The 15408-nt window shown below is 42.1% G+C and overlaps 1 protein-coding gene across 5 annotated transcripts; it reads left to right on the top strand.

Annotated features, from left to right (window-relative positions):
* The first annotated feature begins 316 nt into the window (after nucleotides 1–316).
* Nucleotides 317–5238, top strand: LOC127342440 (cell number regulator 5). Of its 5 annotated transcripts, none has more exons than XM_051368401.2 (6): nucleotides 432–550; nucleotides 1959–2207; nucleotides 2350–2478; nucleotides 3018–3194; nucleotides 4403–4629; nucleotides 4788–5238. In XM_051368401.2, exons 4-6 carry the CDS (start codon nucleotides 3020–3022, stop codon nucleotides 4938–4940), a joined length of 555 nt encoding a protein of 184 aa, XP_051224361.1. In that variant the 5' UTR covers nucleotides 432–550; nucleotides 1959–2207; nucleotides 2350–2478; nucleotides 3018–3019; the 3' UTR covers nucleotides 4941–5238. The 5 variants fall into 5 exon arrangements, with proteins under 5 accessions (XP_051224357.2, XP_051224361.1, XP_051224362.1 ...); XM_051368399.2 differs by lacking the exon at nucleotides 432–550 and adding an exon at nucleotides 609–1651; XM_051368398.2 differs by lacking the exon at nucleotides 432–550 and having other exon boundaries at nucleotides 609–2207.
* The last annotated feature ends 10170 nt before the right edge of the window (nucleotides 5239–15408 follow it).

The following is a 15408-nucleotide window of genomic DNA, read 5'->3' as shown; positions in this document are numbered from 1 at the left end:
AACAAAAATGAACCATTGGGATCGTCCATCGGATCGGCCCACTCGAGATGTCCCATCATTGAATCTATAATATCTATAAAGTTCATCCCCACTAAAGTGCATTTAATATTTGCAAACTGAAATATGGTGTTGCCACATCTCCCCAATTATTTTTCTCCATCAGATTTCGAATGGACGGTCATTAGTTGTCCGTCCGGATGCAACCTCATTCCGTAGCATACTATTTCTGTCCCTATTCCCCGAGAAAAAAAAATCAGGTACCTATTCAGCCATGCTGCCTCGCCTTCCCCACCAAACCATTATCCGTTTCATATACGCATGTGGATTTCTCTGGAAGATGGCGTCATATTCGGGACTCCACCACGCAGCCACAGTTTCGCGGGAGCCGTTTCTCCAGGAAGGGGCATAGAGGATGGATCATGGAGGAGGCCTAGCTATATCGACCACATCAGGGACGTAGGTGCCCCATGTAGTCGGCAGACCAGCAAGGCAGGAGGACCTCCCCTCATGTCTCTTCTCTCCACCTGTCTCATGCCTTTCCCTCACATAGGTACTACCCAATCTGAATCCTTTCATCTCTTTAGTTGTTGCTATTTGCCTATTTCACAGGTTCTGATATCTCTATGTCTTCTATGTCTCCGGCTTTCTTTTTTTGCGAATCCATGTCTCCGGCCAATCTGGATACGTGCTCCCTGTTACCTTTTCTGTTTGACAAACAGAGAATTTCAAATACGTAGGATAATGTAACTAAGCACCTGTCTCATGCCTTTCCCTCACACATGTACTACCCAATCTGAATCCTTTCATCTCTTTAGTTGTTGCTATTTCACAGGTTCTGACTGTGTCTTCTATGTCTCCGGCCTTTTGTTTTTTTTTACGAATCCATGTCTCTGGCCAATCTGGATACGTGCTCCCTGGTACCTTTTCTGTTTGACAAACAGAGAATTTCAAGTACGTACGATAATGTAACTAAGCACTTTCATATGAGTTTTGCAGATAATTCAAATTTACTTGGCTAATTCTACCGGTCTATGTTTCTTCCTGAAACAAACAGATGGTACATTGGGCTGATTTCTGCAACTTATGATGGAACAGATGGAACAGTCAGTTGCTGCATTTTACTTATTTCTGCAGCCTATGAGCCTTTTATTCCATGAAGTTTCTCAGAGTCCGCTTTTCGGATCACTACATATTTCTTTCACTGTAGGATTCACATGGTTACATGCTAACTGCAGCATTTGAGGAAAAATAATTGCAGGGACAATTATTCAATTGCTATATCTAGTATAGAAGAAGCTGAAATATGAATCCAGTTCACTTATCAAGATAAAATATTCTTATTCCTTTATGATCACATATCATGCCATCTGAACTTTAAGGCATTGGTTCCATTAATTAGTCTGATACTCTGATCTGCCTATTGATCTCCTTGGACGTATTCGACCATTTTGATGTCTGTTGTTTCTATGGTTCATGATGACGATAATCTCAAAGCATTGGTTAACGCTTATGAGTAAGCAGGTCAAAGTATCTTCACCTTATGAGATTCAGCATAAGAGATCATCCTGGTTGAATTGTCCAGGGTCGTGTATTTGCTTGATTCTTCTGTACACGTACAAATTAACTTGGCTATGATGCACACACACTTCAGGTCTGAAATATTTGACCATGTTTGCATAACATAAGTGTACTTAATATCTTCATTTTCCTGGTTGTCTTGCAATAAAATAGGCGTTGTTCATCATGAAGCTGAATACATAAGCATTTCCTAAAATTGTAGTGGATTAGCGTTCTTATTAATCTGCAACAAATATGTAGACATATTTTTGACACAACATTTAGAGTTTATCGGTGCTTCTTACGAATAAAAGCAATCCAGTTCTTACATTTTTTTTAGTTGCTATTCCTATGTAGATCTATTTATATTATCTTTCTTTCAAATACTATGTGTACCGCAGCAACGCTCGAGGTATCAACTAGTTCATAAGAAAAACCAACCCCGTGGCTAAACTTCGGCCCAGCGCCAACAGGCTCGGCGCAAATCTCAAAGCTCGTCAACACCGCTCCATTCGCCGTGGAACGTGCTTGCGTGTTCTTTGGTTCTTCCCCGAGCTAAGCTCTGCCTTCCCCTTCCGTCCATTGCAACGCACCGGAAATCCTCCGCCACATAGTTCGGGAAAAATAGATTCACCGCCGGCGCTCAGCAGGTACCACGCCGGCCACGCAGCCGCTGGGTCTCCTCCCCCTTCCCTCTTTTGATCTGCAATCTGACGCGCACTGTTCTTTCGTTGGCTCTGCCCAAATCCCACCTCGTTCCTGGATTGAATTCCTGCTTGCTTTCTTGATTAGTTGGATTCTGGAATCCGCAAGCTCGGGGTGTTTGGCGGAGGTAGCATTCCACGGTTCGGTAGGCGAGCTCGCGGATAGCTAGGCACGGATTTGGGCGTCGGAGCTTCAGGGGTTCCCATTGATTTACTGGTGAGCAGTTTCGCATTCGGTTTACTTTATCGCATGTCATCCCCAATGGAACCTTTTTCCCATTGGCAATTCGAAGTGCTGTGGGCGCGTGACCGTAAAAATCCGTCTGTTGCGGTTTGTTGATTCTGGGTAGCTTCTTAGATCCACAATTCGTTTTGTTGCTCAGTTGCTGAGGCCGACACCCGAATTGTAAAGCTAGAATATGGAAATCACTTCTGGAAACGGTGATTGCGTGGCGTGCAGACTTTTTAGTTTTGTTTTTGAATGTATGTATTCTCGGGTGCTATCGGGATTGTGGCCACACCAGGGTTAATCTGCAACATTTCATTTACTCGTCCAAAGCATGCTGAATTTATCTGTTGGTCCTTAACATGTGCTCTTAATTACCATTATACTGATCCAACACACTGCAAATTTATAATTTAGATTGCTATAACGCGCAGCTCAGTCTCACTACTGTCTTGTGCTTCATTGTGGAATGGTTTCTCATCTTTTAGTGATGAAGCTTTAATGGTTTCTTTTTTCCTTTTGTGCTACAGAAATGGCCGGAAAAGGAAGCTATGTTCCACCCCAGTATGTTCCATTATATGGCCTAGACACTGAAGAGGACCGCGTTCCTGCGGTGGAGGAGAACATTGCTGCACGCCATAAATTAAGCAGGGATCCTACACAATGGTCGTCAGGCATCTGTGCTTGTTTTGATGATCCACAGAGCTGTATGCTTCTTTCTGACCTGTGACTCCTTGATTTACAGAAGGAAACATAAAAGGTGCTACTTGTTTGCATGATAGGATAACAATAAGAACTTGAAACCGTGCATGGTAGCCTAGTTAATATCTTTGTTTTGAAGTTATCGGACTTATCAAACTGTGCTAGTTAGTTTGATATTTTCTTTGTACATGGTGTATTAGGAAGTAGGAACTAGCATGCTTTAGAGAGAAATCTGGTCTTAGTTATGATAATATAATAGTCTTGCCCCTATCTGTTCATATCGGTAATTGGTGCTCTTTGCCTTCTAATTTACATTTAATTCTTATAGATAGGAGTAATATATCTACATTACTTGCCAATTGCCATGGGGTGTAACTAAATTGACTGCTCGACTACACCTCTAGGATAGCCTTGTTGTAACTGATATTTAAGTTTAGATAATATGGAAGTAACGCGTTAGTGTTCCATTTTTAGATGATTTTTTTATCTAGGCAGTATAATAGTAATGATAACAGTATAGAAATCGAGTGTCCTGTGCAGTATTATCAGTGTTAAATTACATATAGAATCTCATTGAGCCAAAGAAAGATTCAACCCAGTTGAGATTCTTAAGATAATACAGAATCTGTGGTCATGTTCCAGTTTATCAGGAAGTTATAAATAGCTTCACGCTTCCATCTCATATATAGTTAGTAGTAGTACTTAGTAGTAGAATTTTCAAGAATATAAAATAACAACTACTTGTTAACAGACACAGTTAATTACCATTTGCATGAGGCTATGGAGCTGAGAGGAAAATGTGGATTTAAATTCAAATAATAAAATGCATGATTGACTTCATCTTATTGTTACCTTGTTCCAGCAGCACTTTTTATATTTAGTCTTATTCTCATTGCTGATATTTTAGTCTGGCCTGTTTCTGGCTGTCATTTGAAGTCACAGTAACAAGCTACTTGCAAAAATAATATGTATAAACATCAGTTTCTTGTGTGCAATTAGATTGTCAAGGACATATTTAAGGCATATTGGCAAATTTTTGTGGAGAATTGAAGCATTGCTTTACTTAACAAAGTAATGATTCCTATTCAATCATCTGAATCTAATTTGGAAGTGTTATTCGGATATGCATAAATGTACTAGGTCGAAGTAAAGCACCTTCAATTGCAGAACAGTATAAATGTCTAGGACCTGAATGTTATGATCATATCTGCAGGTTGTATTGGCGCAGCTTGTCCCTGCTTCCTTTTTGGAAAGAATGCACAGTTCTTAGGATCTGGAACTCTTGCTGGATCATGCACCACGCATTGCATGCTCTGGGGTCTTCTGACAAGTTTCTGCTGTCTGTGCACTGGGGGCCTTGTATTAGCAGTTCCAGGATCTGCTGTTGCTTGTTATGCTTGTGGATACCGCCAAGCACTAAGAACAAAATACAATCTTCCGGTGCGTAGTTTGAACCTGTGCTAGTCTGTTATTCCTTTTGTTGGTTTATCATGCATTCCTGATACATTTCGAGAAAAAAATCATGCATTCCTGATGTAAAGGCAGTATGATCCTTTACTCGATCAGAATTGTTCATCTCAAATACCTTTACTTTGCAGGAAGCACCATGCGGTGATTTGACGACACACTTATTCTGCCACTTGTGTGCCATATGCCAAGAGTACAGGGAGATCCGTGAGAGAACAGATAGTAACAACTCTTCAGCTCCTGATGTTACCCCACCTCCAGTGCAGACAATGGATGAACTTTGACTGGAGTAGATGATATGAATATATTCTGCCTGACAAATCTTTTGTTTTGTTTGACATGCCTTTGCCTGTGCCTGCGAGTGTTTGTCAGTTGATGTTGTTGTGCACTGTTCCCAGTCCTAATAGGAGGTCAGGTTTTATAGAGCTGCTGTAAAGATAACTTGAAAACTACGTAATGGACAACACAGAAATGTGTAAGCTGTTGTAGCTCGATTGTTACATGTAACATTTATTTTTTTATCCATATATTTTTGGGTTGAAATGAGAAGGAAAACAAAAGAAGTGATTTCCTTTTGTCTAATATTCTATTGTATGACCATGCAAGGGTGGCAATCTTTTACATCTCGTATGCTGATATTGTCAGGGTTCCATATCCAGCCTTATGTTTCCTTATATTTTAACCGTTTCTCTCCTCCTTTTGGTTCCCTTATATTTTCGTTGGGTTTCACAACTAGCCCACCCAAATATGGATTTAAATTCAAATAAAACAATGTATCATTGACTTCATCTTATTCTTACCTTGTTTCACCAGCACTTTTTATATTTAGTCTTATTTTGATTGGTAATATTTAAGTATGGCCCTTTTCTGGGTGGCTGTCATTTGAAATCACACTAACAAGCTACTGTACGTGCAGAAATAATATGGATAAACATCACTTTCTTGGATGAAATTAGATTGTCAAGGACATATCTAATCTAAGGAGTATGAATCAATTTTGTGTGGACAATTGCTTGACCACCTGTTGGCCAGATCTGGCCGGTCCGCGTGTCGACGCTAATGCTCGGGGTCTGGCGGGCGTGGGGGTGGTCGGATGGCAGCAAGTCAGCGGCGGCCTCCTCAAGCGTGCAAGCCGGACCTCAAGACCAGGTGGGCCTAGATCTGGCATCTGCTTTGCAGGCCTGATGGGCCCATGTTCTACGGCCATTGCGCCAAAGGAGCTCGTCACTAATGTTGCGCCCTCCTGCCTGTGCGCGTGTGCGCTATAGCTAGGCCTGGGTGGCCTGGATCGGGCGACGCTCTTGGGGCTTCTTGGACACGATCCTATGGGGTTGTGTGTTGTGGGTTTGGGAGAAACCCCCGCTGGCCTGTCCGACACAACATGGTGGGGCTTGCAGGCGTCGCCCATCCTCCTTTGAGGGCGTGGTGGTTACTCCCACTCCACTCCCCGCCGAGTGCCAAGGGAAACCCTAAGACCAGCTTCCTGGCTCGGGCAACAACGACATTCCTTCTTAAAGATGGTGCCTTCGTTATCAGGGATCCGTGGCTCAAGAAGCGTGGTGGTAGGGAAAGTTCAGACAACGACATGCTGGATTGCTGCCGTTTCGCTTCGTCGCCTCATCAATGTCATCCATGCACTCTTCGAGTTGTATCATTTTTTTCCTTTCTTGTTAGGCATGTTTATGTTTGTGCTGCCCCGCCATTGTGTGTGTGTGTTTTATTGATAAAGCATGACAAATGTTTATTTCAAGAAGGAAATAAGGCTTCTCTTCTCGGAGGGGTGGTCTTTTGGCTCATAGGTGCACATGATGAACCTATCATGAAAATTGTCAAAAATTGCGAGATAAAATTTTGGTGTACATTAGGATAGTGTATGTTTGCACACAATTTTTCTGGGAATTTTTTTATGTGACATGTGTAAAAAACATTAAAAAAATGTCCCACGACTAGTCATGTTGGAGCATAAAAATTTGTCTTTTTTTATGAAACACAAAAATATTATTTTTCCTCAAAAACTTGTGATTGGACACATAATATCTAGATATACATACAAACGTTTATTTTACAATTTTATAATGTTTATAAATATATTTTCACACGACGGGTTCATATACATTCATGAGCAATTTTCCTTCTCTTCACGACATCTTGTGGTCGTTGTGGACCTCGATGCAGAGCTGGAGCTGAAAATTTGGACGGGTAGTATACTTCGCTTTCTCCTGTTCACAACGACCCAACCTCCCGATCAAGACGCTTCTTCGTTCTGTTTTTCTTCGAACTAAGAAAGAATAATGTTACACACACAACTCTAACGTAAGACTCTTTGCCTGAGATATGGGTTTCTCCTCCAGAAATTCGTCTTCGCTCCCGGGAGCATTTGCTCCCGGATTTTTGGGGAGCAAATTTTGTTTTTTAAAACTTTTCAAAAAATTCCGAAAAAAATCATGCACGTACCTGATTATGGCACGCACCACCTTGTGAAGTTTCGCTGCGAAATGTCATCGTATGCGTCCTGGGAAAAAAATGACAAATTTCCAGATCTGAGATTCAAATTTTTGGATCTCATTTCATGTCAGAAATTTGTCATTTTTGTCCAGGGCGCATACGATGATATTTTGCAACAACATTTTACACGTTACTGCGTGCCATGGTCAGGTACGTGCATGATTTTTTTCCGGAATTTTTTGATAAGTTTTCGATTTGTTCTCATTTTTCAAAAAAACCAGGAGCAAATGCTCCCGGGAGCCAAATCGCCGCTCTCGAAGCCGGTAGTTTTGAAGGTAGTTTTGAAGGAGGGCCCCAAACATTGACGTATTGGCCTATGTTCTGACCGGTCATAGTTGAGGTCAAGTGCCAAAAGATGAGTGAACTCCTACACGTACCGTTCAACACAATCGTCATTCATGCATACAGTATATAGGTAAGTTGGATTGCAACTTTTAACTGAAAATTGAATTGCAGCCGAGATTTTTCAACTACAAGTGAGAATACAACTAAAAAGAATAATCCGAATAGGTAGATTTATTTTAGGCTTTTTATGATGGGAGTCTCTTAGCGCCGTATCCTAGGTAATATGCTACATGACACTATATTAAATGATGAAAGAGGTATTGTACTCCCTCCGTCCCAGTTCGCAAGGCAAAGTTTTTTTAAATATCTTGGCCTAAGGTGAATTCTTATTGGCTCTAAATTTTCATGTAAAAACGTTAACATCGGCGCTGCAATTAATTGGGAAATAAAAAAAAACTTTATTTTCTACCCTCTAATTCACACATGGTACATGCAAAGTACTAATGAGCCTAGTTTTACACGGTGGGATACGAAAGGAGGAGTCTTTTGCATGTAATAATGAATCAGTTTTACTCCCACATTAAATACAAATGTGCCTAGGAGATGAGGCATTTTGGGACAAATATTTTTTGGAACTTTGCCTTACGAACTGAGACGGAGGGAGTAGCTCGGATACAACTCTTGTATGAGGCCTTTCATAATGGGTTGTATTTTAGCGCGCTGTCCTAGTAGTGGTGTGTGTTAGGCTGGTCATAGTGGGGAGTAACTTAAACTAGTAACATGTAACATATGTTATGTTACTAGTCTAGGTTACTACCTTCATAGTGGGCACTAACTTATATGTGATGTCATGCATTGTATCATTTATTATGTTGTAGACTCATCTTTCCTTGAGGTGTATGATGTTATGGTAACATAGCTAGTTACCACCTCACTCTCTTTCTTCATTTATTAGCATGCCATGTCACCAAAATGCCTTGAGATGTGTGATGTTACTAGCTATGTTACTCCCACTATGAGCAGTCTTAAGAGACAATAACTCTAATGTATTGTATCTTAAGGATTGTCTCTACATTTAATGATTTTGCTTATATGTATGTATGTGATTGGGCTAGCCAATATTTTTTGCCTATGACTTTGTGCAAGGGTTGTATCTTAGCTACTCCCTCCATACCGGTTTACAGGGCAATTACGTTTTTCGAGAAAAAACTTTAACTAACAATTTGATCAATAAAATATAACATATATATTACTCCATCCGATTTAAATTAATTGACTCCATTTTATCTAGATACATATGCATGTAGATTAAAAACTTAACTAGATACATACGTATCTAGACAAAGTGAAGTCAATTAATATAAACCGGAGGGAGTACAAAAATTATACCATTGAAAACCTCTTTTGAATATGAATCTAATGGTATGATTTTTGTGGCATATATCTCATATTTTCTTATCTAAGTTTATAGTCAAACTTCTTTCTCAAAATGCGTAATTGCCCTGTAAACCAGTATGGAGGTACTGCCTCCGTCCCAGTTCATAGGACTTACGCGTATCTCTAGATTTTCAATTTGGCCAACATAATATTAATTGTACAACACAAAAATTATATCATTAGAAAGTAGAACACGTGAGGTTTCTAATGATATATATTTTGTAATATATATCTTGTATTATCATTGTTAAATTTATGATCTAGGGACACGTGTAAGTTCTATGAAGTGAAACGGAGGGAGTAGTAAGATATAACACCACTATCTCTCCTCATTAACTATGGTGCCACATAACCATTTTGCATATGATACCGTGCTAAGAACCTCCCACTGTGAAAGGCCTGAAACCATAGGAAAAATCAATTGATAGACAAATCTCATGCAAACATGTTTATCTTTTAAACAACTCCGTTTTGAGATATGGAAGCATCGCCCCGGCCTCTGCATCAATCGATGCACACAACATTTATTAAATAAATGTCACATTGAAGTACTTATTACATATAAAGAGTTTGCTAAATGCTGAAACCAGAAGAAGAAACACAAGTAGATGGAAAGTACACAAAAACTATCCATCCAGAATTCTGCTAGCGTGCCGCCCTCCTAGAAATAGCAGTCCTGAGTGACCTCCAGCAGCCGGTTGCATCCAGTAACCATAGTATCCCGCTGGTCCTCCAGGAGCATGTACACCCATAGTTGTAGACAGTACGCCGCACGAAGAATAACCTGCAAAAAATTGGTTCCCTTTTGTTTATTGAAGATAATATCATTCCGTCAAGTCCAAATAGACCAACAAATTGCCTAAGTACCAATCGGAATATGGGCTTTATCATTCTTATTCACTCCATTTAGCCAATTACCAAACATATTAGTTACATTAGATGGAGGTGAAATATTATACGTAAAATATATCATCCGCCAAACAATTTTTGCAAAAGTACAATGAAGAAACAAATGATCAACAGTTTCGTTGTTCTTACAAAAACAACATTTTTGACATCATGTCCATTTTTTCGTCAAATTATCCTCAGTGAGCAACACTTTATTCCTTAGAAACCACATGAAAATTTTAATTTTTAGAGGAATCTTAATCTTCCAAAGATATTTCCGCAAGAATCTAGTGTGGCCATTCATAAGATATAGGTACATAGATTTAACGGAGAATAAACCAGATTCATTTAAATTCCAAACACAAGTGTCAGGTTCATTAGATAACTGAATAGACATAAGCCGCTGGCATATGTGAAAGGATCGTATGCCGCACCTAGAGGGGGGGGGGTGAATAGGTGCTAACCAATTTTTAGTTCTTTTTCAATTTAGGATTGACACAAAGATAAATTCTCTAGATATGCAACTATGTAAATTTACCTATATGACAAGGCCAACGACTAAGCAAGATATAGCTACGCAATATATAGGGGAGATAATAGGATAGAGGTAACCGAGAGTGGAGCACACGGAGACACGGAGTTGATTCCCGTAGTTCCCTTCCTTTGCAACAAGGTACGTCTACGTTTGGAGGAGTGTAGTTGCTACGAAAGCCAAACCAACGCCACGAAGGCTTCACTCAGGTCTCCGGTGAGCAACACCACGAAGGCGTAGCCCAGTTCCACTAAGGAATTTCCTCGAGGCGGAAACCGGGCCTTTACAAGGTTCTTGGGGCACACATCCACAACAAAATTGGAGGCTCCCAAATCTGTAACAACAACAAGAACAAGAACAATATCAACTACACAAACAACTAGGGTTTCTCAAAAGAGGAACACTAGCAAAGGGGCCCTCAATCATATCAGGGGGAAATGAGAATCGCTTCGGTGAGGATGTAGATCAGGGGCTTCTCCTTGGGATCTCCAAAGATCAAGAGCTTTGGATGGTTGGAGGAGGAGATCTTGTGAATCTTGTATTTCTTGAAGTGGCTCTAATGGTGGATGACCTTGTGCAATGATTGAGCAACTTTTCCCAATGGAGAAGGAAGCTATTTATATGAGTGGGGGCTTCAGATCTGACCGTTGTGGACGTTTTTGTGTAAGATCGGAAGTTCCGGCCACAAGGGCCGAAAGTTCCGGCTGGATGCTTTCACACCAGAGCAGCTGAAGGACTGAGAGTGGGAGGAACTAGGGCGGAACTTCCGGTGACCAGAAGTTCCGGCCAAGTTCCGGCCTACTTCCGGAATCGCGCGAAAACCATACTTGAACATTATGTAACACAAATCGCCATTTTTGGAACTTGCCCGGAAGTAGGGCGGAAGTTCCGCTGACCGGAACTTCCGGCCTACTTCCTCCAAACTTCATCGTGGGAGGCGCTGAGATCCTACTGAATGGAGCATCTGGGCGGAAGTTCCGCCGCCAGGGGCCGGAACTTCCGCCTGAAGTAAAAAGGCAGCAAATTCTTCAGATTTATCAATCCATTCCACCAGCCATGTATATATAATGAGACCATGTACCTATCTACATCAACACACATAAATAGATACCTATTGTTGACATCAAACACACAAAACCCAAAAGGGCGGGAAATGTTCTTTCAATCTCCCCCTTTTTGGTGTTTGATGACAACACAAGTATTTGCAAGGAATAATCAAAGTAAACAACAAGTATGTGAGAGATATAGAGGAGCTCCCCCTAGATATGAGCATGTACCAAGAAAATTTCTTCGCAAACGAAGGTACACATATATGAAACAAAGCTACCCTATATCTTGCATCCATCTTCCATGGGTTAACAATTCAACATAGTGATAAGCATATAGATAGATATATCATACACACATAGATAACCATAGAAGACTCACATAGGGAGTTGACCATACACATAGATAAGGTTCACACATCACATAATATCTAGAAACAAAGTTCGACACCAAATAGAGAATAAAATTGAATCACAAGCGATAGAATTCAAAGAGCACACGAGCTTGTGACTCCCCCATGCAAATACCCAACGAAGAGCAACCTAATAAGGGCTCACTCTCCCCCTTTGGCACCAAGGCACCAAAGGGACAGGAGAAACTACGCGTCCCAAGGGTCGGCATTAGCCCAGCCGGGAGGAAGATCAGATGGAATGCCGGTGTGAGGTGGAGTATAAGGAGGAGACTTGATCTCGATACCATCTGGTGGGAGAGGAACACCATGCTGAGAAACCCACTCAGCCTCCAGAGTGATGTTCTCCTCGGATCCGTAGGATACACGTCCACATTGAGAGCCCTCGTGATGCTCTTCTGACAAACCCGAGACTTCTTGGCCTCAATATGCTGCTGATACTAACGGTGGTTGACAGCTGAGGTGAGATAAAAGATCTGTCGCATGCGGCGGGCAAGCTTGGAGGCCCAACTTGGTGGCTTCTCATGAATGGGAGGAACATCTTCTATGGGTGAATTGTGACGCTTAACCCGGAGGCTCTTCACTTCATGAGCTGTGATGTTGAGAGGAATGGAGTGAACAAGAGGATCCTGATGGGTAGATATCCAAGTGTCTTCAATGAGCTTCATGATGAACGGAGCAAATATAGGAAGCTTCTTCTCCATCACACATGACCACATCTCATTGTAGATGTAGTCCATCACATCGAGCTTCTCACCGGAGCCCTTCTTAGCAAAAGAATTTGCCATACGATCCACTTCATAGGTATGCAATTCATCAAGGTTGCCACCCCTGGGTCCAATTGTTTCCCGGTAGACACGAAGCATGATGTCCCAAGTAGGGAGAAAATCCGCACTCTTGCCCGGAATACTCCATCCCTTGATATCGAGAGGTTCCAAAGCATCCTTGGTGAGAGCAAACGAGCTATCATGAGACCGCCATCCATTTGCATTCACAACCGGAGATCGAGGGTATACAAGAGCTGCACCAAAGCTTGCCAAGTTGGCCTCAAGAAGATTCTCATGTGTCATCTATCGGAATGTTCTGGCTTCATCTTGTTGAAAGTGAACGGTGGCATAGAATTATTGTATCAACCCAATGTCGAAGTCCTTGTTGAGCTCCACAATGGGATAGAGCCCAAACTCTCCACACAAAGCATAGGCTTCATCAAAGTACCTTGTGGTGGCCATCTTGGCAGTGTCAATGGTGTTGAGTGACTATACCCTTCTTGAAGGTCACATAGATCTCATAAAAGATTTCTTCTTGGGACTTATTGTGGAAGCGCTTATCTGCAACCCTATTGTTCTAAGGGATGAGATAAGGGTTCCCTTGCCGCAGCTCCTTGTACTCAAGATATGGCATGTTCTTGACTGACACATGAACCTGATTGCCATGTACTGCGGGTGACTTGACCTTCTTTTGTGCTGCAAGTTGGCGAGCCGTGAGCTTGGATGGACGAGTAAGCTCAAATTCTTATTCTTCTTTGTCAACATGCCCCTTGCCTCTCTTCTTGGAACCACCTGAGATACATATATGAAGATGGTAGATGATAAATGAGTGCACACGAACACGAGGAGGACAAAACCAGATCCTGAACAGAACACAGAGTACAGAACAGTAAACATGCCAGGCCGGAAGTTCCGGAGGGAACCGGCGGAAGTTCCGGCGCAAGCCGCCGGAATTTCTGGTTGCACGAAGACATCACAGTTTCCCTTCGGATTTGTGGTAATGGCGAGGTGAACCGCTCTACTCCAACATTATAGACAAGAACTAGTAGGGGATTGTAAGGATTCGTTGCATAGAAAACAAAAAATTTCCTACCGCGAGAACGCAATCCAAGCCAAGATGCAATCTAGAAGACGGGAGCAACGAGGGGATGATCGAGACTCACCCTTGAAGATTTCCAAAGCCTATAAGAGTAGGCTCTTATTGCTGCGGTAGACGATCACTTGCCGCTTGCAAAAGCGCGTAGAAGATCTTGATCACGGTGCCACGATCGGGCAGCACCTCCGTACTCGGTCACACGTTCGGTGTTGATGAAGACGACGTCCTTCTCCCCGTTCCAGAGGGCAGCGGAAGTAGTAGATCCTCCTCGGAATCCCGGCAGCACGACGGCGTGGTGGCGGTGGTGGTGGAGATCTCCGACAGAGCTTCTCCTAAGCTATGTGGGAGAGAGAGGTAGGAGGGAACCGCTAGGGTTTGGGAGAGGGGCGCCGGCTAGGGCAGCCTTGAGGGGGTGCGACCATGGTGGTGTTGATGTGGCCGGCCAGCCCCTCTCCTCCCCTCTTTATATAGGTGGAAGCCCCAAGGTTTAGGTCAAAGTCTCCGAATAAGACCCCAACATAAACCTTCCATGTGACCAAACCTAGGGGGAGTAGGACTCCCCCCTTTCCTTGGTGGGGTGGCCGGCCACCATGGGGAGGAGTCCACTTGGGACTCCTCCTCCCTTAGGCTGGCCGGCCAAGGTGGGTGGAGTCCCTCTGGGACTCCACCTTCCATCCTTATTTCTTCCAGACTCTTCTAGAACCTTCTAGAACCTTCCAGAGAAAATACCGGATCATTTTCAAACCTAGAAAATGACTTCCTATATATGAATCTTATTCTCCGGACCATTCCGGAACTCCTCGTGATGTCCTGGATCCCATCCGAGACTCCAAACAAAACTTCGAACTCCATTCCATATTCCATATCTACTTAAACGACATCAAACCTTAAGTGTGTCACCCTACGGTTCGCGAACTATGTAGACATGGTTGAGACTTCTCTCCGACCAATAACCAATAGCGGGATCTGGAGATCCATAATGGCTCCCACATATTCAACGATGACTTAGTGATCGAATGAACCATTCACATATGATACCAATTCCCTTTGTCACGCGATATTTTACTTGTCTGAGGTTTGATCATCGGTATCACTCTATACCTTGTTCAACCTCGTCTCCTGACAAGTACTCTTTACTCGTACCGTGGTATGTGGTCTCTTTATGAACTTATTCATATGCTTGCAAGACATTAGACGACATTCCACCGAGAGGGCCCAGAGTATATCTATCCGTCATCGGGATGGACAAATCCCACTGTTGATCCATATGCCTCAACTCATACTTTCCGGATACTTAATCCCACCTTTATAACCACCCATTTACGCAGTGGCGTTTGATGTAATCAAAGTACCTTTCCGGTATAAGTGATTTACATGATCTCATGGTCGAAAGGACTAGGTAACTACGTATCGAAAGCTTATAGCAAATAACTTAATGACGTGATCTTATGCTATGCTTAATTGGGTGTGTCCATTACATCATTCATATAATGACATAACCTTGTTATTAATAACATCCAATGTTCATGATCACGAAACCACGATCATCTATTAATCAACAAGCTAGTTATACAAGAGGCTTACTAGGGACTCTTTGTTGTTCACATAACACACACGTATCAATGTTTCGGTTAATACAATTATAGCATGGTATGTAAACATTATCATAACCACAAAGATATATTATAATAACCATTTTATTATTGCCTCTTGGGCATATCTCCAACAGTCTCCCACTTGCACTAGAGTCAATAATCTAGTTTACATTTGTAAAGATATAACACCT

The sequence above is a fragment of the Lolium perenne genome, chromosome 3, assembly GCF_019359855.2.
Source record: "Lolium perenne isolate Kyuss_39 chromosome 3, Kyuss_2.0, whole genome shotgun sequence".
In the NCBI taxonomy this organism is placed as follows: Eukaryota; Viridiplantae; Streptophyta; class Magnoliopsida; order Poales; family Poaceae; genus Lolium; species Lolium perenne.
The sequence above is the reverse complement of the archived record's forward strand: the minus strand, read 5'-3'. Positions and strand labels throughout refer to the sequence as shown.

Bases quoted from the DNA above. Each gene is read 5' to 3' on its own strand.
- LOC127342440 (XM_051368397.2), top strand. From the start codon at position 319: ATGTGGATTTCTCTGGAAGATGGCGTCATATTCGGGACTCCACCACGC. The intron at 551-3,017 runs GTACTACCCAAT...TTTGTGCTACAG, and splicing joins CATGCCTTTCCCTCACATAG to AAATGGCCGGAAAAGGAAGC. The intron at 3,195-4,402 runs GTATGCTTCTTT...TCATATCTGCAG, and splicing joins TTTTGATGATCCACAGAGCT to GTTGTATTGGCGCAGCTTGT.